The sequence below is a fragment of the Electrona antarctica genome (genome assembly GCF_951216825.1).
Source record: "Electrona antarctica genome assembly, chromosome: 18".
Lineage (NCBI taxonomy): Eukaryota > Metazoa > Chordata > Actinopteri > Myctophiformes > Myctophidae > Electrona > Electrona antarctica.
The window spans coordinates 9,021,795-9,045,665 of NC_136799.1; the positions used below are offsets into that span (position 1 = coordinate 9,021,795).

Sequence of the window (23,871 nt, forward strand, 5' to 3'; positions counted from 1 at the left end):
AACTTTTCCCAAATATTATTTTGGGATCAGTAAAGTAGGGATGTTGTGTATGTCTAAGAGGATATGGGGCGACGGCAAATGGCAAAGGACTCAATGGGCAACCCTGCCTATTAGAGCGTTGCAAAGAGAAGTTTTTAGACCTAAGGCCATTTGTAAGAACCGCTGCCTGGGGGCCATTATACAGAACCTTAACCCATTTAATGAATGTGTCACCCATACCGAAAATACTCATCGTATGCATGTACTGGATAACATTAAGAAGAAGCCTCCGTACATTGTCAGAGGAGTTTCGGCCCTTAATGAAGCCTGTCTGGGCGAAATTTATGATAAAAGGAAGAAACCGTTCGAGACGTAGTGCCAATATTTTGGAAAGCAACTTTAAATCGGAATTTAGTAATGCAATCGGCCTATAAGAGGCACAATCTTCAGAGCATTTCCCCTTTTTAAGGATTACTGTGATATTGGCCTCCCTCAAAGACTGGGGAAGGGACCCTGTATCAAATGAGTGGTTTATCATGGCTAAATAGGGATCAGTAAATAGATCTTGAAATTTCTTAAAAAATTCACATCCAAAGCCATCAGGGCCCGGGGATTTACCAGATTGAAGTTTTGTGAGGGCATTACGGATCTCCTCTTTCGTGATGGGGGCATTTAGAATAGTCATCTGCTCATCTGAGATCACCGGCAGAAATCTTGCATTTTTTGGGGGGCGTCATCACTCTGTTCTGTAGTGTATAATTTTTTATAAAAGGCAGCAAACACATCATTAATAACTTGAGTCTCTTGCCACTAGAATCCTTAATTGAAACAATAGTCTGTGAATTCTCCCTCTTTTTAGCCAAATGGGCCACATATTTACCAGGTTTATCCCCCGATTCATATATGCGTTGTTTGGCAAATGTAAGACTCTTATCTGATTGCAAGGACAGCATGGATTCAACGAGCAGCAGTGTGGCACGTGGTCTGTCAGATAGCTGTGCTCTGCCTCCAATAGCCTGTCTTCCAACTGTGTTTGTTGTGCTATCCTCTGCTGCCGCCTGCTGGCTGTAAAAGATATGATTAAACCTCTAAAGAAGGCTTTGTATGTTTCCCATAAGATGGTTGGGTTAGATGCAGAGTTGCAGACCCAGCATTTACCTCATAAAAAACCTTAAATTGAGAAATAAAATGAGAAGTAAAAACATCATTGTTCAAGAGTGTGGAATTGAGTCTCCAGGACCTGGAAAATCTATTTATCTCACGGAAGGAGATTTCTAAATAAATTGGTGCATGGTCACTCACAACTATACTGCCAATTTTGCATGATGTTACTGAGTTAAGCAGGCGTTTAGGTGCAAAAAAATAATCGAGTCTTGAATGACACTTGTGGGGATTGCTGAAGAATGTATATGCATTAGAAGAAGTGTTAAATGTCGTCCAAACATCAGCAAAGTCAATATCATTACATATCGACTCAAGTGTTTTAGCCCGGCTACTAGGTGGACGGACCTACAGAGGGGGGACATTTATCCAAAAGAGGGCTCATAATCACGTTAAAATCCCCCCCGATGTATTGGTAGTCTGCACTCAATTCCACAAACTCTGAAAATACTTTAGTTAGGAAATTAGTCGGATATCCAGGGGGGCAATAAATATTCATAAAAGTCACAGAGTTACCAAACAAAATACCCCTTACAATAACATATCTACCCTCCCTATCTGTTATAACATGTATGGATCTGAAGGCAATATTCTTATTGACTAAAATAGCAACCCCTCTAGTATTAGACGCATAGGATGTCATAAAGACTTCACCAATCCAGGTATAGAGGGTATGCGTGTGACATCATCATCAAACCAGGAAGTTATGCGGGAATGCCTACTGCTAAAAACTACTTTCTGGCCTCGACAGCCCATACATCCGAACAGAAAAGTCATCTCTAATTGCATTAAACAACATTAAATAATATTAAGCTCACTTTGCCACTCGATTTGCCACTCGATTTCCCATTCTCTTTATGCATGCGCATACCCTCTATATTTAAGTTTAAGCAAATCCTTACTTTCCTCCAAATATGTCTCTTGTAAAAAAGCAATATGAACATTTTCTTTTTTCAGAAAGGACAGCACTGTTCTCCTCTTAACCGGTTTATGCAAGCCCCTGACATTCCAAGAACATATTTTAAGATTATTCAATGACATCCGTCATGGCAAAATAAATAATGAAAAATAAAGGAAAAAGGTCCCCGTGGCAATGAAACAACAATATAAACCGTAACATGGCACCATCAAGCACACTCTTGAAGTCAGTCACGATTAAGTTAAAGATCACACTTGTGTGAAGTGAGGGGTGCGCACTGTATTTATATCGGCCACATGACGTCTTACAATGTTTGTTTATGCGGCTCTAGACAAACATTAAAAGTCCATAGACTTGGCTGCCATTCGATGTACGTCATCATTTAAGTGCTCTAAACCAACATTAGAAAGTCCATAGACTTTGCGCCCCTCAAAAAAGGCTTTAATCGGTTGACAGGGCTATTATTAAGCCAATGAAAAGCCACTAGACGCCGACGGGTTTCGACAACACAGTGTCTTCTTCAGGGCGTGGCTATAGATAGCCACAGGTAGACACTGTCGAAATACAAAATATTTTCAGTTGGGGGTCTGCGGACAAATAAATACATTATTAATTTGGGGGTCCTTAACATGACAATGTTTGAGATCGACTGGTTTAAACAACATTAGATAGCAAGCCCAAATTACATGTCCAATTTGGTTCCATTTGTACACTCTCAGAGTTACACATGCATTTGGAACCCAAGTGTTTCCACAGTGAGCCAACTTGCACAATAGCAGCACACGGACTCTGTTTGACCAGAATGGAACAGAGCCTTCATTAGTATCATCGGTAACACCTGTGAAGGAAGTAGGGAAGAGGCCCATGTTCTTTCCAAAATGGCGTGTGCACATACAGCCCATTGGTGGGATACTTTTTCTGTCAGTTCCACAGATTGATCCATCGTTATTGCGTTGGTCTCCCTGTCATGTTGTAGATGGTGGAGGAGATAGTGGAAGGCATCGTTGAGCAGATCCCTGGGCCTTTTGATGTGCAGGAGGTGGTGGTTAAATACCCTGTCCTCTACCAAGAGTCCATGAACACGGTACTGATCCAGGAGGTCATCAGGTATAACACCAAACTTACTGTACTCTTGTTATTACTAGATGATTTACTAATATGCTGAAGATGTGTTTAACCACATTTCGTGCTGAACTTATAGATCTGCTATTTTTGTATAAGAAAACCCATTTAGACCTGTTGCAACAACCTATACATTGTTGTTATACATTTAAATCTGGAAATGTGTCTCATTAGTGGTTGCTATACATGTAGCAACATAATTATTTTCATTTTATATTTGAATAAGAATTTGACAGTTTTCAGAAACCTTAGGTTAGGTGTTAGAAGGCGTTTTTAGAATATGCCTCAGGTCTTTGCTCTGGTCCCCTGGAACAAAATATTTTGGGGATCCTTGACATGAAAAGGTTTGAGCCATCACTGATTATAGCAACATGTGTTTTTCAGAAAACTGATTTAGAATCGGCCTCGGATCTTAACACATTCCATGCTAGCCCACTAAGGGGGAGTGTTGTGCAGGTGCCAGAGAAAAAAATAAAAATAAAAGGACAAATAACCGTGCACACATCTACGTTCGTGGCATGGCACATATTGTGTTAATGGGTTAAAAAGAAACAATTCAAACATTCCAATGTTGAACATTTACAAGCTGTCTGTCTGTCTGTCTGTCTGTCTGTCTGTCTGTCTGTCTGTCTGTCTGTCTGTCTGTCTGTCTGTCTTCCAGGTACAACAGGTTGCTGGGGGTCATCTCTCAGAGTCTCGGTGACATCATCAAGGCTCTGAGGGGTTTGGTGGTGATGTCATCAGAACTGGAGCTGATGACCAGCAGTCTGTTCATTAACGCTGTGCCTGATATGTGGAAGAGCAAGGCAAGATATGGACGCACACACACACACACACACACACACACACACACACACACACACACCACCGGCGTAGGGTCCATTCAGGGTCCAGTCAATTTAGAGCTGGCCCAGTCTAACTTCGAAGAGAGGGGGCGAATCAATAAACAAGAAAAACAACAAAAGATAGCCTACTTTGGCAGCCCTTGTGCATGCAAATTTCTGTTTAGTATAGCAAACCACAGCATGCAAGCCACGTTTGTGTTAAATGGTCCCCCAAACCGGCTACGCGCCTGACACACACACACACACGTACAGTATGTGCACTTGCCTTGGTCTCGTGCCTTCCCATTCGATACACCCCCCCCCCCCCCCACACACACACACACACGCCCCTAAAGTTTTTCACACTGCACTGTAACTAACAGATACATTCATATAGACTTGCACTTAAAATGAATAAAAATGACAGTTTGTCTATTATACTGTAAGTCACCCTACTTCTCCTATCCCACGTGTGTGTGTGTGTGTGTGTGTGTGTGTGTGTGTGTGTGTGTGTGTGTGTGTGTGTGTGTGTGTGTGTGTGTGTGTGTGTGTGTGTGTGTGTGTGTGTGTGTGTGTGTGTGTGTGTGTGTGTGTGTGTGTGTGTGTGTGTGTGTGTGTGTGTGTGTGTGTGTGTGTGTGTGTGTGTGTGTGTGTGCACGCGCGTGCGTGCGTGCGTGCGTGCGCTGCCCTCCTCTCCTGCAGGCCTATCCGTCTCTGAAGCCTCTGTCCTCCTGGGTGTGTGACCTGCTCCGGAGGGTGGGCTTCCTGCGGGCGTGGATCTCCGGAGGCGTCCCCGCCGCCTTCTGGATCAGCGGCTTCTTCTTCCCGCAGGCCTTCCTCACCGGAACCCTGCAGAACTACGCCCGCAGCGCCGCCGTCTCCATCCACACCATCGGCTTCCAATTCCAGGTCGGTGTCATAGAGTTATATAACAGTGGTTCCCAAAGTGGGGTCCTTTAGGGAGTCCCCAGCTAAATGATAGTTTGGAACCAAATGGACCCTTATGGGTCTGTGACTCTGAGAGTGTATAAATGGAACCAAATGAACCCGTTATGGTCCATTTGGTTCCATTTTTGTATACACTCTCAGAGTTAAATTAACATTGATTTTACAATATAAATTGGGGTCTCAGAGATAGAAATGCCATTAAATGGGGGTCCGTAAACTAATGGATGTCAAACTTGAAATTTAACGGGTTGAGAATCACTGCTATAAAAATCTTCTCTTATGGGGGTCTATGGCATATCTCTTCAAATGGGGATCCGCAGGCTAATTAGTGCCAATTTGGGGGTGCTTGACGTGAAAAAGTTTGGGAACCACTGATACTATAATACTACAGAGCGGACCGGGAGCGACAGCCCCACCCCCGCCATTCATTTCAATGGAAGTTGCTCAATGGAAGACCGACGAAGTCTTCCGGGTAGTACCTCTCTAGCGTTGATATGAGTGGTTGGCTCCTATTAGAGTAACCCCTCGCGCTGCTCTTGTGGTACCTCTACGTTGGCCAACCGTTCTGGGGGCTTGGACAGTGTCCGTCTCTACACCATCGGCTTCCACTTCCAGGTCAGCCATGTGTAACACCCGGGAATCCCGCGTGGAAAGCCAACATTTTAAGTTAAAATGTTTTTAACCACTATGCCACAGGGATATCACTGTGACTCTGCGGCGCCCCGGGATGGGGCGCGGTGGTGTTTAGTGGCCCGCTCTGCCTTTAAAGACTTTACTTGCTGATACTTATGCCCATGAACGTTTTGTTGTGCTAACATCTTGACATTTTTATTGTTTGTAAAAGACTAACGACATATCGGGGCAACTGGTCACAAACTCACAAACAAGCTTATAGCTCTTATTATCACAATTTATTTATTTTTTATTATTGAAAACACTTTTTGAAGATTTATTTGGGGCTTTTTATGTCTTTATTGATAGGACAGTAGGTTGACAGGAAATGAGGAGAGAGCGAGATGTTGACTGACACGCAGCAAAAACCATCGGGATCGGGACTCGAACCTGCAACGTGCTGTCAGGCTAGGTGCACCCGGACCGCTGCGCCAGCCAGCTGCCTGGGCATTGTTTTACTTTTTTTTTGCCCCAAAATGGGGACGGCAGATTCAAAGTGGTTTCTTCCTCTGGTTCTCTCTCCCCCGTCAGGTGATGGCGAAGACGCCAGGCGAGATGACGGAGCGGCCCAACGTGGGCTGCTACATCCACGGGCTGTTCCTGGAAGGGGCTCGCTGGGACGCGGTGGCGGGGGGTCGGCTGGCCGAGGCCCGGCCCAAAGAGCTCCACGCTGAGATGTCTGTCATCTGGATGATTCCAAAGCCCCTGCGCCAGCCTCCCACTACTGGCGTCTACGTCTGCCCTGTCTACAAAACCCTCACACGCGCTGGTCAGTGCTCACACAGTATCGGAACACAACTGGCCCGTTTGTGTCTTGTTTTGCAAGTGTGGCTGGGGGTTTAAGTGCTTGCTCTTGTGTTGTATTATGTTATATTACCACTTCAAACGCTGGTTCAGTTACCGTTAGTAGACCTGTTCTGTGGTGGTGGTCAAAATGAATAGAGATGGGAGACAGGCTTTTATAGGGCGTGGATAGAGCCTGTGCCTGCCTTACGTGATCAGATAGCAGGCAGATGGCATCAGCGTAGTCAATGTCTGTGAGAGAGATAATGAGATAATGAGATGATGAGGTAATGAGATAATGAGATAATGAGAAAGATAAATGAATATAAAGCTAGCACAAACCATAACCAAAGAACCTAGAGTGAAATATAACATAATATACCAGCCCGATCTCACCCAAACGCAGGTGAAATAACACGGATTGGCGATTCCGTACATACACGCCTAGAAAACTCGAAAATCCCTACATATTACACTACTACAGTTTTGACCGCGACGGAGGCGTGGCTTTCACTAGTAGTATATGTACGGAATTGCCAATCTGTGTTATTTCACTGTGTTTGGGTGAGATCGGGTTGACATTATTTACTATTCTGTGCTATTGGGTTACAACTCGGACAGGGCTGAGTCGGCTCAATGGAACTTTAGCTTGCTCGGTGGTGGCTCTTGTGGCTCAAGTTCGCTTGAGACTGTGGTCTATGGTGAGGATTTCAGTGTAATATGTACAGATTTGGGGTTTTTCGAGTAGTTTATGTACGGAATTGCCATTGCCAACCCGTGTTATTTCACCGTGTTTGGGTGAGACATCCAGGGAACCGTCGCATGGTGAAAGGGACATCATCACTGCGGTTTCTACTGTCTTCAACAGGGACGCTGTCTACCACCGGTCATTCCACCAACTATGTGATGGCTGTGGAACTGCCTACCGATCTCCCTCCGGGACACTGGATCAAACGGGGAGTGGCCCTCTTCTGTGCACTGGACAACTGATCACACACACACACACACACACACACACACACACACACACACACACACACCTTCACACCAGCGGTGGTATTCTGCTTCCACGTGCTGAGAACGGGGTGGGGTTCAACGCTGTGCCTGTGGCGTGTGAAAAACAAAAACGTATTTTTAATTTCCCTACGTACAAAACTATTGTGCAAACAATGACCACAATCATGAAAAAGGTTAGGGTTTTCTATGCTCCGATATTCATTTGGGGATTCTCCTCAGCCTCAGTTTGGCATGAACGGTGGTGTCGATGGCTGATTTAAGTCACTTTCAATTTTTATCTGCTTTTTTCACTGCATAGCACCATTGTATGATTGAGTATAAAATAGTATGTGTTTAAGCAGTCACACCAGGCCTTTCAAACTAATTAGACACTGAGCTGGGCGTCATGATGCCACACCTGTTGCCCCTGCCAGTGGTGAAAAGTAACTAATCACATTTAAGTACAATTTTGAGGTACTTTTACTTTACTGGAGTATTTCAAAATTTCAATACTTCTACTCCACTACATCTCAGAGGCAAATATTGTACTTTTACTCCACTACAATTATTTGAAAACTTCAGTGACTAGTTACTTTTTAGATTTTGATAATTATTACAAAACATACATTATCCACTACATTTCAGTCATTTGAAAATAGCTGATCTACAAGCTCACAATGGGTCGCGCTTGTAGATCTTCTATTTTGAAAATATCTTTATACATTTGACACAATGAGTACTTTAAGTACATTTTGATGCCAATACTTTTGTACTTTTACTCGAGTAAATTTTGAATTCCAGGCTTTTACTTGTAATGGAGTATTTCTATATTGCAGTATTGATACTTTTACTCATTTGAGTACTTTTTCCACCACTGGCTGTTTGCAGAATCAATCATCCTCACACGTATAACAGAGTCAGAGAGCCTCTGTCATAACAGGTTGTTTTAATCTGCTTGTTTTTTAACTACTTTTTTTTATTTTCCTATTTTCCTCAAAGCAACAAAATCAAAAGTACTACTGGTTGAACCATAGGCATGGCAAGCAGTGTAATGTATGTGTATAAACCACCAAAAATAAAATTAATTTTAGAGTTTGGAGACGAATAAATTGCCATGCAACTCCATGAAAATATTGAAGCATTAATTATATTAATGTGGTATATATGTATGTGGTGAAACATGGAAAGTTTAATGTGTAAACTACTGAATAAAAGTGTCCTAAAACTAACATCCACCCATGATTTATCCTCAGTTAAGATGAGTGTGTAGTGATATATCTAGTTCAAGCCTGTAGATGGTGCTAAAGACCAAATCAAAGTCAAACCCGATTCTAGGTGCTTTTCTGCTGAAGTAATTAATGGCCCGTGAGACAATTAAGAGTGGAGATGTTGTGCATATGCAAAGCTTTATAATGAGTTTATTTCCAGAAAACTTAATGTTATGGTATAATATACCCATAAAAAATGTTTCTGCTCTGTTATTAGAGCACAAATCACATCTCTACTGGTTCTGTGTACATACTTTATGAGTGCTATTGACCCTCGTGCTTCGGATACCGGAGAACTCGCCAGTTTAGCAACTCGCCTCAGCGAAAATTCTTCATCAATGTCTTCATCGTTATGCTAACATGCTGTCTTCATCAGTGTCGTATGTCAAACCCACAGATGTTAATAGTTCATTTCCAAAGTGATCAAATTATTTTGTGCAATTAAATGGTCAGCTAGATGATGATGAAAAGGTGAATACCAATGATAGTATAGGCCTACCATTTCAGGATGAAATGAAATGAAATCTATATTTACCCAGGGTATCTGGGCTAAGCTCAAGAACTTGTTTCCAGCCAGGCCCTGCTCATAGAACACATTTCATCGTAGTGGTTCAATGCCTTGTTCAAGGGCACTTCAGCGGTGGTAATTTTAACGTGTCGGACGGCTGATTCGAACTAGGAACCTTCCGGTATCAAGACCGCGCCGCTATCCGTTCGGTCACCGCTGCCTGGATATTGGATATTGTTTACTAATGAATTAGGCTACATTGTTTTGGTACTTTGGTGTTTAAACTTTTAGCATTCCTACTTCATCTATTGTAAACTCTATAAAACTCTCTCTCTCTCTCTCTCTCTCTCTCTCTCTCTCTCTCTCTCTCTCTCTCTCTCTCTCTCTCTCTCTCTCTCTCTCTCTCTCTCTCTCTCTCTCTCAATTCAATGCAATTTAAATGAAGTGAAGTAAAACAAGAATGCACTAAACCGCGGCGAGGCGGAAAACTGGCGAGTTCTCCGGATACCAATGCTTCAGTAGAACATACCAGTGGTTCCCAAACTTTTTCATGTCAAGGACCCCCAAATTGACACTAATTAGCCCGCGGACCCCCATTTGAAGAGATATGCCAGGGAGCCCAATAAGATAGATTTTTATGGCTCTAGCAGTGATTTTCAACCCGTTTAATTTCAAGGACCCCCAGTTTGACATGCATTAGGCTACGGACCCCCATTTAATAGCATTTCTATCTCTGGGACCCCCAATTTATATTGTAAAATCAATGCTAATTTAACTCTGAGAGCGTACATTTGTACACTCTGAGTTACAGACCCATAAGGGTCCATTTGGTTCCAAATTATCATTTAGCTGGGTCCCCCCTGGTACTCCCTCAAGGACCCATGGGGGTCCCCGGACCCCACTTTGGGAACCCATGGAACCCATGGTTACTCTGCTCATGAGGCTATTGATTCAGTTCATTCATGCAGTTTCCTTTAACAGACAACATATACGTCAATGGCAGTATACATTATATCAAACGTTCCCTCAGTCTCAGGGTTTGTGGACTTTCCCACGGAACTGGCAGTGCCGACATCTTCTCTTTTAACCATTTCCTTCAGGGTGGTCCTCGAATTCCAGCCTTGTTCTTGGGAAAACATGTAAACGCGTCCAAACAGACCAGGAAACATCTCCATCAGGTCGAGATGGGCTACCTCCGCAGCACTGTAAACAGAGAGAGCAGTGGTCACTCAAGTAAGTCTCATATTCTGATGATGACCTGTAACCACACTCGAGCTATAGTAATAACACCGCAATATCACTGTCTGAAACCCGACATACTGCATGGAGTAAACCTGTATAGGGAAAGAGCGAGGTGACGAGATGGTTGACATTCGGGCCGCCAACGGCGGCATAACTCGGCCGCCATGTTCTTTGTTACGTCACTCTGTAGTCAGAGCAAGCACTGAATGCAAATAAACACCCTGACAATGGGTTGATTCCTTGGTAGTAAATACTGTACATGCCAAGTACCTTTGTATGATTGTCCTAAAATTCACTGATAAACAGAGAACATTTTGTTTTGACGGAAAAGGAAGTGCTCCAGGACGAGTGTTAAAAAAGAAACCAAATATTTGTGTTAAAATACACACATTGACCAGAGTGACTTTCCTTTGTGTTGTTCTTAACTCAACTTACTAGTGCTCACGTGCATTGCGTATGAAGCGCAGCAGTCCAAATGTGTTCTCAGGGTAGGGCTTCTTGCCATCCATCTGCTGGACCAACGCAGGTGGGAACTGGATAAAAAACATACAACTTAAAGATAGAACGGATTGGGAACATGTTACAATGACAAAGCTACTGTAGTTAGTATAGCACATTTCATGAACAAAGGCAATTCACATTTAAATGCATACAAATGCATTTAAATAATATAAAAAACTCACCTTGTGTTTCCATGCGTTGAACTGTCCCTGTGCAGCATACTGGTCTAATGCACTGATGAGGTCCTTGTCAGCATTTTGAAAGTTCTGAACTTCCTTTTCATTTCCAATGTTTCTCAGGTACTCTACTCTCCTGGAAAGAGAAGTACTGAAAACATTAGGCTGCTCTGAGTCTGAACTGATTTGTAGAATATACGTACCGATAAAACTGAATGAACAATAATGTGGAATGAACCCCCCCCCCCTCCCCTTGTTGTTTCTAATGTACCTGTCATTTGACCAAAAGAAGGGATGAGCCAAGCATTCCTCCACTTTAGGTCTTTTCGTTGGGTCTTCATTGATCATCTGCTCAATGAGATCCTTAGCAACCACATCCTGAACCTTATCCAGATTGTAGACTCCATCCAAAATGTTGCCTTCACATCTAACCCCTTTGCCAAATGGATGGTGTCCTCCAGATAGGATGTAATATATTAACATTCCAGCCACCTTAAGAATAAGCATTATATTTTAGTAAGTACGTTTTCATAATTTGTTTCATTCCCATTCATTAACTTCTCTCACAGAAAAAAACAACAACCTGGATATCAGTGCTCCTTTTATATGCAACATCATCTTCGTCTTCATCCAAAGTCTCCTTTGCCTTCCAGCATTTCGTTCCCGCACTGCTTGTACGGTGGGTTGTTTGTCCTTTGGGTAATCGACGGCTTATTCCAAAATCAGCCAATCTTGCTCGCTTTTGAATGTCTGCAGGGCAAATTGGGTAGATCAAAGTTCTTAGATAGAGAGCCACAGACACGCAAGCATGCACACAGACGTGTGTGTGTGTGTGTGTGTGTGTGTGTGTGTGTGTGTGTGTGTGTGTGTGTGTGTGTGTGTGTGTGTGTGTGTGTGTGTGTGTGTGTGTGTGTGTGTGTGTGTGTGTGTGTGTGCGTGTGTGCGTGTGCGTGTGTGCGCGTGCGTGCAATGATGTTGCTTATATTATTAATCTGCTTGTTTATTTTTCTTTTGTAGCTTACCAATCAGCACATTCTGGGGCTTGATATCCCGGTGGAGAATATGAGGATTCTGACGATGAAGAATACTTAGGCTTTTGAGAAACTGATTTGCAAGTTCCCTCCTCAATTCAGAAAGGCCGTCTTCAGGAAAGTCACATTTGATGTATTCTTCCAGTGTGTATTCACATAACTGAAGTCCAAGGTAACCAAAGTCGTCATCCTCTGCAAAGTCAACATATCGTACAATCAAAGGATCATCAAGCTCTGGAAGACGTAAAAACCCTTCCTCATTCTTCAGCACTTGGTAGTTGGATTTAGTCATTCTCTTAACTGCCACTTCAGTGCCATCATCTCTTAACCCCAAGAACACCTCAGTTCCATCACTTCCCTTTGCAATGCGGAATTCATCATCTTCCACAAACATAAGATTCCCGACTTTGATAACTTTACAGTCATCAATATTTGCAAGCTTCTCTAACTGCTGCCTCCATCTGTCACTTATTTGGTACCATTTCCGTGCTTTTGGTGATGTACTGACAATGGGGTCGATAGGCTGCACATGTGAACTTTCAGTCAGACCAGATTCCTCAACAGGAACTGTTGCTGGCATTTCTGCATCAACATGAACTTCATCTTTTAGCTTCTCTTGCTTTCCATGCTTCTTGGATCCTGGTGGCTCTGTATTGGTGATCATGGAAACTTCACATTCCGAGGATGGCTTGTTTAGATACTTTTTCAATTCTCTAAGCCTTTCTTTCAGGTTGTCATCCGTCTCCATGTGTGCTGATGTAATTATATCCTCAGGCACATCATCTATTCCCAATGACGTAAAGACGTCAGTGGCATGCTCAAATGGAAGCAGGTTTGCCAGTATGCCGTATGTATACTCCCTCATATTAGACTGCTCTTTCTTCACAAAAGGAACAACTGCTTTGCATAATTTGTCAACCAGGTTTGGATTCCAGTTATCTTTTAATTTAGTTTTCTGTGTAATCACATAGAGTGTCTTCAAAACCACATGCTGCATTTTAGGAGTGCTTGCGTGAAGGAGTTTCAGTAGTTTGGGGATCATAGACAGTGATACCTCACTGGATATCTCTCTCAGTGTGCAGAAAACTGCATTTAGACATCTAACCACTTGACCCTGAACGTCTGCATTGGGAAGTTTTGGAAGCCGCTTGTCTGCATTTTCAATGTAGAAGTTCAGCTTTTCGTTGTCCTTTAACCACTGAAGACTTCTCTGATGATACTCATTTAATAGTGGTGGCCCTGGCCCCGTAACATTAAAGAGCATGTCAATCATGTTCACATGGGTCTGGGGATGCTCCTCCAGCATATAACGATCATAAATGCTGAAAACCTCTGCTGGTGTTTTCTGTTCTACAGCAAATGCCATATCTATAAAAAGTTTGATTTTAAAATAAAGGTCATCACCACTCAATGCAATCTTATCTATCATTTCAGACAATGTTCTGTTGTAATTTGCATGGTCATGACCTTGAGAGAATAAAGTTACAATCCCTCCAGCTTTGATGAGGACTTCCATGATATCATCCCTATCATTGATGGCGGCATTGTGAAGTGGTGTCGGCATTGAGAAGGGATATGGTGTGGTACCATTTGGATTTGCTCCTGCTGCAAGCAGCCTCTGCACAAAATCAAGTGGGGTGTTTTTCTGAATTGAGGCATAATCCAGAGGGGTCTGGTAATTTGTCGATAACTGATCTGGGTTTGCACCTTTTTCACTCAGAAGAAAGGCACAAATATCCTCCTTGTGAAATGCCACAGCAGCAGTCAAAGGACATATATGATCATTCAGCTCCTTGCATGGGTAAAGGCCATTAATGTCTTTGTCTCTGATTAATTTCTTGAGCTTCTTGAAGTCGTCCCTAATAATGACATGTATTATAAGATCTGTCTTGGCAGTCACTGGTGGAACCATATCTTTGCTTCAGAATAACTGTTGGGTAAAAGAAAAACTGTTTAGTGCATCTGACCAGTACATGTGTTACTTATTTAACCGAGGCTAAGTTTAGATTAACTGTATATTCCTACACATGTTAAAGAAGGTGGAGGGTTAGAACTGTATAGGACATCGTTGTGTATACTCTGGAGAGCACGTAGATGTGTAGTGTAGCCTACTTGAACTTGACCCTTAACAAAGATTTGATATTAGACTTAATTGTCTATCACTCCAGCCATGTTAAGATGCAGCTATTCAAGTAATAATGCTGGATGCAACAATACCTTTTGTTCATGAAACCAAAATCAGTCACTCCTGCAGATAGTCTGAAAGTAGGATTGTTCCACTGAAATATATACAAAATGTATACAATGTCTGTATTCATGGTAAAGCATGAACTCACTGGTAGAAGCAACAGTATTCATGTCTCCATATTGTTCCATTTCCATATTATATTTACTTTTGAAAAGCTCTTAGTTCTTCACTCCATGGCCCAGTCTAGTTATTCAGCTCTAAATGCACGCATTGATGTTGTCTATCCTCTAGACTAGGGGTTCTCAACCTGGGGGTCCTCAAATTATTTTGGGGGGGTCCCCAAATTATTTTCATAAATTAAAAAAAAAAAAGAAAAGAAGAAAAAAATCCTTTTTGCAACTGAATGGCTGGAAAATGGAAATTTAGAGTTTACATAGGACACATAGTGCATGCATAAACTTTCCTTAATGATTATATCTGGTTTCAGTATTTATTTATGATGTATTTTCTTTATTATTAAGGTTATAGAGGGTATGCGAGTGACATCATCAAACCTGGGAGTTATGCAGGAACGCCTACTGAGTGGCAAAAATCTACTTTCTGGCCTTGACATCCCATTCATCCGAACAGAAAAGTTGTATTTGATTGCATTAAACGATGTTAAATGACATTAAACTCACTCCGTCACTAGTTTTGCCACTCGATTTGCCATTCACTTTATGCTTGTGCATACCCTCTATAGTAGCGGCCAATTTGTATTGGTGGTGGGGCGGGGCGGGGGTCGCGAGACATGGCCATAGCATTTCCGGGGGTCCCCAGCAAAAAAACATTGAGAACCCCTGCTCTAGACTTTGAACTTCCTTATTTCAGACTGAGACCAGTTGACATTCTTTGAAGTTGTCCTACTGTACAATATCTCAAACAAACACAGCACGAAAAATGGCCAGTACGTGTATTTTTCATAATGTTGCATTGCATGTTACATAATGTTCTGTCATTGTAAACATATTTGCTTCTTAAAATGCTATTAAGAAAGAATTTGGGTGTGGCAGCTTTAATAAATGTTTAACAGCAAGGTAATATTGGTCTTGTTCCGATGCTGCTTCACAGAATATTTAAAATACATTATTGTAAGAGTCATGCCCTATTCACACTTTAAATGAAATTATGATAATAAACACCATTAACCCATTTTGGACTGAGACGACACAGATAATACAAACTGACATACAAATACAAATAACTAAATAACATACCTCTGTCCCAGGGGAAACAGCAGGATATACCAGTCTGATGGGGTGAGCAGGGGTAGATGATACAAGGAGTAGTCAGAGTGTAGTCTGGATGGCAGGGAAACACCTTTGATGACAGCTGTCAATCACGGTCACACTCACACACTCCTGACGTGAAGACTTCACTCTAGAACTCCTGCCTGGTCCGCATTCGCCTCCTCCTCCTCCTCACGTGACCAATATGTCTCTGTCTCAGATGCAACTTTTTGAATATTATTTAGAAGAATCCTACTCCCTGACGCGATACAGCCGCACCGCTTTAAACACACTTAACTTTCAGTAAAAGGCAAAGCTGAAAAACGCAAATCCGTTTTCACAACAGTCACAAAAACAGTCTCATGCTGTCTCTCTCTGGGTCTGGGATACGGGCCCGCGCTCCAATAAAACACACGTCCGAATAATGATATATGATATAATCACCTAAGGCCTAGGAGTCGGACTCCATGGGTCTGTCATTATTCAGCTTAACCTCTCGCCTGGACACTGTCCCACTTTTCCAAAGGTATTTAACATTAGACATTATAGACAATAAAATAATGGTTTACTATAGTACGACGACGCAAAAACGTGCTGCGTTCGTTTTTTCCCCTCTTCCTCTTTCAGTTTCTACTATATGAACACACCTCTTCTCTTCCTTCGTTTTTTTTCCTCTTCCTTTTTCTTTTAGAAATCAAATCAAACTTTATATTAAAACGATAAAAGCTGACCACCAAAGTCAAAACAAACAAAATCCACACTAAATTACCGTAATCTCTACTTTTTCTCCGGGCTTCATAACCAACTATTTATTTACATTTTACATTTACAAAATGTAGATGTGCTATTTTCACTGTATAGCACCATTGTATAGAAGTGAAGTACAAAATAGTGGTTAAGCAGTCACACCAGGCCTTTCAAACTAATTTAATTAGACTGAGCTGACTGTGATGTCCCACCTGATTCTCATGAATCAACCGTCCTCATGCCAGTCAAAGATAAATGTTTATCTGCTCTTGTTTTGTTTTTATTTTCCTATGTGGTGACCATAGACTGTAAAAAAGTGGCAACAACTGAAAGGAATGGAAAGCAGGCTAATTTATATGTGTGCGTGTAACCCAACAGAAATAAAATAATAATTTCATCCAGAATCCTGCAGGTGGTGCTAAAGTCCAAATTAATGGTAAGTAATTAATGGCCCATGGATTGGAGATGGAGACATGGGGTCCCATTTATAATGTTTGGATATTTACAGAGATCCCCAAATCATATCTCTATACTGGTGTTGTATACTGAGTGCTATTGACCCTAACGCCTCAGTAGAACTTACTGTAACTCTGCTCATCAGGCTATTGATTCAGTTCATTCATGTAGTTTCCTTTAACAGACAACAAGATATGTCAATGACAGTATACAGTATATCAAACTCTCCCTCAGCTCATTTATGAAAACTCCTTTGATTCCTTGAAGTCACTTTGAGTCTTTCAGTCCAGATTCTTGCACTGGTAGACTGACACTTGTCTTTCTCTCAGGGTTTGGGGACTTTCCCACAGCACTGGCGGTGCCGACATGTTCTCTTTTAACCATTTCCTTCAGGGTGGTCCTCGAGTTCCAGCCTTGTTCTTGGGCAAACATGTAAACGCGTCCAAACAGACCAGGAAACATCTCCATCAGGTCGAGATGAGCTACCTCCGCAGCACTGTAAACGGAGAGAGCAGTGGTCAATCAAGTAAGTCTCATATTCTGATGGTGACCCACCTGTGACCACACTCACTGTGACTCAGTGAATCACAGCTATAGGCCTAATAATTACCACAGCCATATCACTGTCTGCAACGCCACATGCTGCGTGAGGTAAACCTGTATAAGGAATTGCAATTAAACACCCTGACAATGGCTGATGTGAACTCGACCTCCCGTTAGTCCGACCATTACTAACACTATCCCGAACCCTAACTTAACCCCAACCTCACAGGAAGCCACGGGTGATTTGTAACCCGCAGCACAGGTGATTTGTAATCCGCAGCACAGGTTGGACTAATGGGAGGTCTCAACTGCGGCCCATTGGGTTGATTTCCTTGGTTGATATTTGACTGTATCATTGTCCTAAAATTCAAGTGTACCACTGATAAATAGAGAACAGAGAACATTTTGTTTTGACAGCAAAGGAAGCTCTCCAGGACGAGTGCTCCACAGTCCACAATTTTAGAAATAAGGAAAACCAAATATTTTTGTATAATACATATTGACCAGAGTGACTTTCCTTTGTGTTGTTCTTAACTCAACTTACTAGTGCTCACGTGCATTGCGTATGAAGCGCAGCAGTCCAAATGTGTTCTCGGGGTAGGGCTTCTTTCCATCCATCTGCTGGACCAATGCAGGTGGGAACTGGAAAAACATACAAGGTACATTGACAAAGTTGTATAGCACATTTCATAAACAAATGTAATTCACAGTGCTTTATATAGGCATTTTAAATAAGGAATAGAAGGAAAATTGCAATAGTGGTTTTATGTTTTCTCACTCTATTTGAAATAAACTCACCTTATGTTTCCATGCGTTGAACTGTCCCTGCTCAGCATACTGGTCTAATGCACTGATGAGGTCCTTGTCAGCATTTCGAAAGTTCTGAACTTCCTTTTCATTTCCAATGTTTCTCAGGTACTCTACTCTCCTGGAAAGAGAAGTACCGAAAACTTTAGTCTACTCTGTAGAATATACATACCTTTTCGTAGGATAACGTCAGACACTGATTAAGATGAAATGTAATAACATTTTAATATAAGTGATTGAATGAACAATATTGGAATGGAAAATGTTTGAGTGTTTCTATCATACCTCTCATTTGACCAAAAGAAGGGATGAGCCAAGCATTCCTCCACTTTGGGTCTTTTCGTTGGTTCTTCATTGATCATCTGCTCAATGAGATCCTTAGCAACCACATCCTGAACCTTATCCAGATTGTAGACTCCATCCAAAATGTTGCCTTCACATCTAACCCCTTTGTCAAATGGATGGTGTCCTCCAGATATGATGTAATATATTAACATTCCAGCCACCTTAAGAATAAGCATCATATTTTAGTAAGTAAGTTTTCATAATTTGTTTCATTCCCATTCATTGACATCTCACACAGAAAAAACCAACAACCTGGATATCGGTGCTCCTTTTATATGCAACATCATCTTCGTCTTCATCCAAAGTCTCCTTTGCCTTCCAGCATTTCGTTCCCGCACTGCTTGTACGGTGGGTTGTTTGTCCTTTGGGTAATCGGCGGCTTATTCCAAAATCAGCTAGTCTTGCTCGCTTTTGAATGTCTGCAGGGCAAATTGGGTAGATCAAAGCTTTTAGATTAAGAGCCACAGACACACGCAAGCATGCACACAGACAGACAGACGTGTGTGTGTGTGTGTGTGTGTGTGTGTGTGTGTGTGTGTGTGTGTGTGTGTGTGTGTGTGTGTGTGTGTGTGTGTGTGTGTGTGTGTGTGTGTGTGTGTGTGTGTGTGTGTGTGTGTGTGTGTGTGTGTGTGTGTGTGTGTGTGTGTGTGTGTGTGTGTTTCTTATATTATCTGCTTGTTTATTTTTCTTTTGTAGCTTACCAATCAGCACATTCTGGGGCTTGATGTCCCGGTGGAGAATATGAGGATTCTGACGATGAAGAATACTTAGGCTTTTGAGAAACTGATTTGCAAGTTCCCTCCTCAATTCAGAAAGGCCGTCTTCAGGAAAGTCACATTTGATGTATTCTTCCAGTGTGTATTCACATAACTGAAGTCCAAGATAACCAAAGTGTTTATCCTCTGCAAAGTCAACATATCGTACAATCAAAGGATCATCAAGCTCGGGAAGACGTAAAAAGCCTTCCTCATTCTTCAGCACTTGGTAGTTGGATTTAGTCATTCTCTTAACTGCCACTTCAGTGCCATCATCTCTTAACCCCAAGAACACCTCAGTTCCATCACTTCCCTTTGCAATGCGGAATTCATCATCTTCCACAAACATAAGACTCCCAACTTTTATAACTTTACAGTCATCAATATTTGCAAGCTTCTCTAACTGCTTCCTCCATCTGTCACTTATTTGGTACCATTTCCGCGCTTTTGGTGATGTACTGACAATGGGGTCGATAGGCTGCACATGTGAACTTTCAGTCAGACAAGATTCCTCAACAGGAACTGTTGCTGGCATTTCTGCATCAACATGAACTTCATCTTTTAGCTTCTCTTGCTTTCCATGCTTCTTGGATCCTGGTGGCTCTGTATTGGTGATCATGGAAACTTCACATTCCGAGGATGGCTTGTTTAGATACTTTTTCAATTCTCGAAGCCTTTCTTTCAGGTTGTCATCCGTTTCCATGTCTGCTGATGTAATTATATCCTCAGGCACATCATCTATTCCCAATGACGTAAAGACGTCAGTGGCATGCTCAAATGGAAGCAGGTTTGCCAGTATGCCGTATGTATACTCCCTCATATTAGACTGCTCTTTCTTCACAAAAGGAACAAGTGCTTTGCATAATTTGTCAATCAGGTTTGGATTCCAGTTATCTTTTAATTTAGTTTTCTGTGTAATCACATAGAGTGTCTTCAAAACCACATGCTGCATTTCAGGAGTGCTTGCGTGAAGCAGTTTCAGTAGTTTGGGGGTCATAGACAGTGATACCTCACTGGGTATATCTCTCAGTGTGCAGAAAACTGCATTTAGACATCTGACAACACCACCCTGAACGACTGCATTGGGAAGTTTTGGAAGCCGCTTGTCTGCATTTTCAATGTAGAAGTTCAGCTTTTCGTTGTCCTTTAACCACTGAAGACTTCTCTGACGATACTCATTTACTAGTTGCCCGCTGCCGGCCCCCTCCCTCGTAACATTAAAGAGCATGTCAATCATGTTCATATGGGTCTGGGGATGCTCCTCCAGCATATAACGATCATAAATGCTGAAAACCTCTGCTGGTGTTTTCTGTTCTACAGCAAGTTCCATATCTCTAAAAAGTTTGATTTTTAAATAAAGGTCATCACCACTCAATTCAAGCTTATCTATCATTTCAGACAATTTTCTGTTGTAAATTGCATGGTCATGACCTTGCACGAAAATTAGAATCCCCCCAGCTTTGATGAGGACTTCCATGATATCATCCCTGTCATTGATGGCAGCATTGTGAAGTGGTGTCGGCATTGAGAAGGGAAATGGTGTGGTACCATTTGGATTTGCTCCTGCTGCAAGCAGCCTCTGCACAAAATCAAGTGGGGTCTTCTGAATTGAGGCATAATCCAGAGGGGTCCGGTTATTTGTGGATAACTGATCTGGGTTTACACCTTTTTCACTCAGAAGAAAGGCACAAATATCCTCCTTGTGAAATGCCACAGCAGCAGCCAAAGGACATATATGATCATTCAGCTCCTTGCATGGGTAAAGGCCATTAATGTCTTTGTCTCTGATTAATTTCTTGAGCTTCTTGAGGTCGTCCCTAATAATGACATGTATTATAAGATCTGTCTTGGTGATCTGTCCTGGTGGAACTACCTGCAACTGGTACGTAATATTCATGCTCTGCACAAATGGATCCATGCTTCAGAATAACTGTTGGGTAAAAGAAAAACTGTTTAGTGCATCTGACCAGTACATGTGTTACTTATTTAACCAAGGCTATATGTTTAGATGAACTGTATATTTCTACACATGTTAAAGAAAGGTGGAGGGTTAGAACTGTACCGGAGATTGTTGTGTATACTCTGGAGAGCACCTAGAAAATGTGTACCTGAACTTGATCTTTAACAAAGATTTGATATTAGACTTAGGCGTAATTGTCTATCACCAGCCATGTTAAGATGCAGGTATTCAAGTAAGAATGCTGGATGCAACAATGCCTTTTGCTCATGAAACCACCACTTTAAAAGGCTATGTCACTCCAGAGTCAGGAGTGTACAACTGGTCAGGAGTCCTGACCAGTTGTACTTCGCAATAGTCTGAAAGTAGGATTGTTCCGCTGAAATATATAAAAAATGTATACAATGTCTGTATTCATGGTAAAGCATGAACTCACTGGTAGAACAAACAGTATTCATGTCTCCATATTGTTCCATTTCCATATTTTGTTTACTTTTGAAAATCTCTACTCCATGGCCTAGTCTAGTTATTCAGCTCTAAATGCACACATTGATGTCTATCATCTAGACTTTGAACTTCCTTATTTCAGACTGAAAACAGTTGACATTCTTTGAAGTTGTCCTACTGCTACTGTACAATATCTCAACAACCACAGCACGAAAAATGGCCAGTACGTGTATTTTTCATAATATTGTTATAGTGCAGACACATAATGTTGTTCCATTGTAAACGTATTTGCTTTTTTAAATGCTATGAAAAAATAATTGGGGTGTGTCAGCTTTAATAAATGTGTGTTTAACAGCAAGGAAATATTGGTCTTGTTCCGATTCTGCTCTCTCAGAATATTTAAAATACATGATTGCAGAAGTCATACCCTATTCACACTTTAAAATAGCCTAAATATATACAAAAACATGGTCAGATTATATTTTTTATATGAATTATAATTGCTCAGGTTTATTCTGTCAGCATGTAGCATAATATAACACTGTTAAGAATATTGAAGGTAAATTAAACTTACAATTTCCAAGCATGATCTTCACATTGACAGGCATGTGTGTCTTTCAGAACCACATCAACACTTCAAAATGGACCTTTGGACCTCTCTATGCTTATACATTTATTGTCTACAATAAAACAGGGAGTAACCGGCAGCGTGGCATTGGACCAGTACTCTTATTCATTAACCTTAAGAACAGGACATGTACAGTGAATTCTTATTTACTATTAGAAATATATTATTTTGTTCTAAATATCCACAGGTTGACACATAGATAATGATGTTCTGTACATTTTATTTTACATTGTGTAGATATAAACTAGGACATTCTACCCAGAAATACTGCTCTCACAGTTCTGATGTACGACTGAAACCTTTTTTTCCTGCACAATGCCAGGTACCAATATACTGTGTCTCTCTACACCAGTGATGCATGCAGTCATTACGTCATACTGATACTGACATCATATACTAGCCTCCAATGACTGCGTCAAGTCAGTATTCCTCCCGTCTATACCGATACTGACATCTGTCCTGCTTCAACAGAAATGGACATTTGAGACGATGCATATGTAATGCCCGGGATTTAAACCCAGATAGCGAATTCCCCATAGCTTAGGGAGATATTAGACTTTTATGACATCAGGCTTAGCAATTATTTTTTTACGTCTTTAAATGTTCTGAGGAATTGAAAATGGAGGACTCTGATGTAAACAAGTCTTAAGCCCTAACCACACCAAAGGGTCAAGGCGGTTTTAGCGTTGTCCCTGCGGTGTGATATGTCTTGTTGCACGTTGACCCCACGTTGACCCTAGTGATTCAACGCATGGAATTCAATGGCCCAAACCACACCAAAGGGTCGAGGCGGTTTTAGCGTTAACTCCTTACAACCGTTTGGACCTAAGGAGTTGCATGGTGACCCTTTGGTGTGGTTATGGCTTTAGTGCTTTTTATGGTTTCATCCTCAAAGTAACAGTTTTTGTATTGACTTGTGCTTTCGTTTGAAATTTACTACGACGACGCAAAAACGTAGTGATCGTTTTTCTCCTCTTCCTCTCTTTCAGTTTCTGTATATATGAAGACCTCTTCCTTTATCGTCTTTTTTTTTACCTCTTCCCTTTTCTTTTATATATCAAATCAAACTTTATTCAAACTTTATTTATATAGCACATTTAAAACAACAAAAGCTGACCACTGGCTCGGACGGTTAGCTCAACCGTCTGGGCACCTAGGCTGCTGAGCCATCCTGACGGCGTACCGCGGGTTCGACTCCCGAGCCCGACGGGCTTTGCCGTGTGTCTTCCCCCCCCATCTCTCTCCCCATTTCCTGTCAGACTACTTTCAACCTATCAATATAGGCAGAAAAAGCAAAAAAAATAATCTAAAAAAAAGCTGACCACCAAAGTCAAAACAGAGCATCCACTAATGATCCACAGACCACAGCGCCCATCGGTGCACAGATGAATGAAGGAACCAGCATTGAAACAACATTGACCAGCCTTAGCCTAGTCCCCTAGGCCAGTGGTTCCCAAAGTGGGGTCCGGAGACCCCCAGAGGTACCTGAGGGAGTTCCAGGGGGTCCCCAGCTAAATGATAGTTTGGAACCAAATGGACCATTATGGGTCTGTAACTCAGAGTGTACAAATGACACATTGTGTTCCATTTGTACACTCTC

At 41.7% G+C, this 23,871-nt stretch overlaps 3 protein-coding genes across 4 annotated transcripts in view; 1 reads left to right on the top strand and 2 right to left on the bottom strand.

The window, feature by feature from the left end:
• Nucleotides 1–7,398, top strand: part of dnah1 (dynein, axonemal, heavy chain 1) — a gene marked incomplete at its 3' end in the record, with an annotated part of 91,088 nt that extends 83,690 nt beyond the window's left edge. The window contains exons 75-79 of the mRNA XM_079527405.1: nt 3,036–3,166; nt 3,843–3,987; nt 4,708–4,914; nt 6,157–6,394; nt 7,277–7,398. Coding sequence (XP_079383531.1) covers nt 3,036–3,166; nt 3,843–3,987; nt 4,708–4,914; nt 6,157–6,394; nt 7,277–7,398 — 843 coding nt within the window. The remainder of the gene's footprint in view (nt 1–3,035; nt 3,167–3,842; nt 3,988–4,707; nt 4,915–6,156; nt 6,395–7,276) is intronic.
• A 2,812-nt stretch (nt 7,399–10,210) lies between these two features.
• LOC306942897 (serine/threonine-protein kinase/endoribonuclease IRE1-like) lies at nt 10,211–13,320 on the bottom strand. 2 transcript variants are annotated; one of them, XM_079529065.1, is made up of 6 exons: nt 12,122–13,320; nt 11,683–11,849; nt 11,371–11,591; nt 11,106–11,235; nt 10,868–10,955; nt 10,211–10,383 (listed from the first exon to the last, which is right to left on the bottom strand). In XM_079529065.1, exons 1-6 carry the CDS (start codon nt 13,170–13,172, stop codon nt 10,370–10,372), a joined length of 1,671 nt encoding a protein of 556 aa, XP_079385191.1. In that variant the 5' UTR covers nt 13,173–13,320; the 3' UTR covers nt 10,211–10,369. The 2 variants fall into 2 exon arrangements, with proteins under 2 accessions (XP_079385191.1, XP_079385192.1); XM_079529066.1 differs by having other exon boundaries at nt 10,818–10,955.
• A 3,374-nt stretch (nt 13,321–16,694) lies between these two features.
• LOC306941748 (uncharacterized protein) lies at nt 16,695–21,124 on the bottom strand. Its single transcript, XM_079527388.1, has 6 exons — nt 21,113–21,124; nt 18,737–18,903; nt 18,425–18,645; nt 18,131–18,260; nt 17,877–17,974; nt 16,695–17,285 (listed from the first exon to the last, which is right to left on the bottom strand). The coding sequence occupies exons 3-6, from the start codon at nt 18,634–18,636 to the stop codon at nt 17,057–17,059; spliced, it is 669 nt and encodes a 222-aa protein (XP_079383514.1). The 5' UTR covers nt 18,637–18,645; nt 18,737–18,903; nt 21,113–21,124; the 3' UTR covers nt 16,695–17,056.
• Between the last annotated feature and the right edge of the window lie 2,747 nt (nt 21,125–23,871).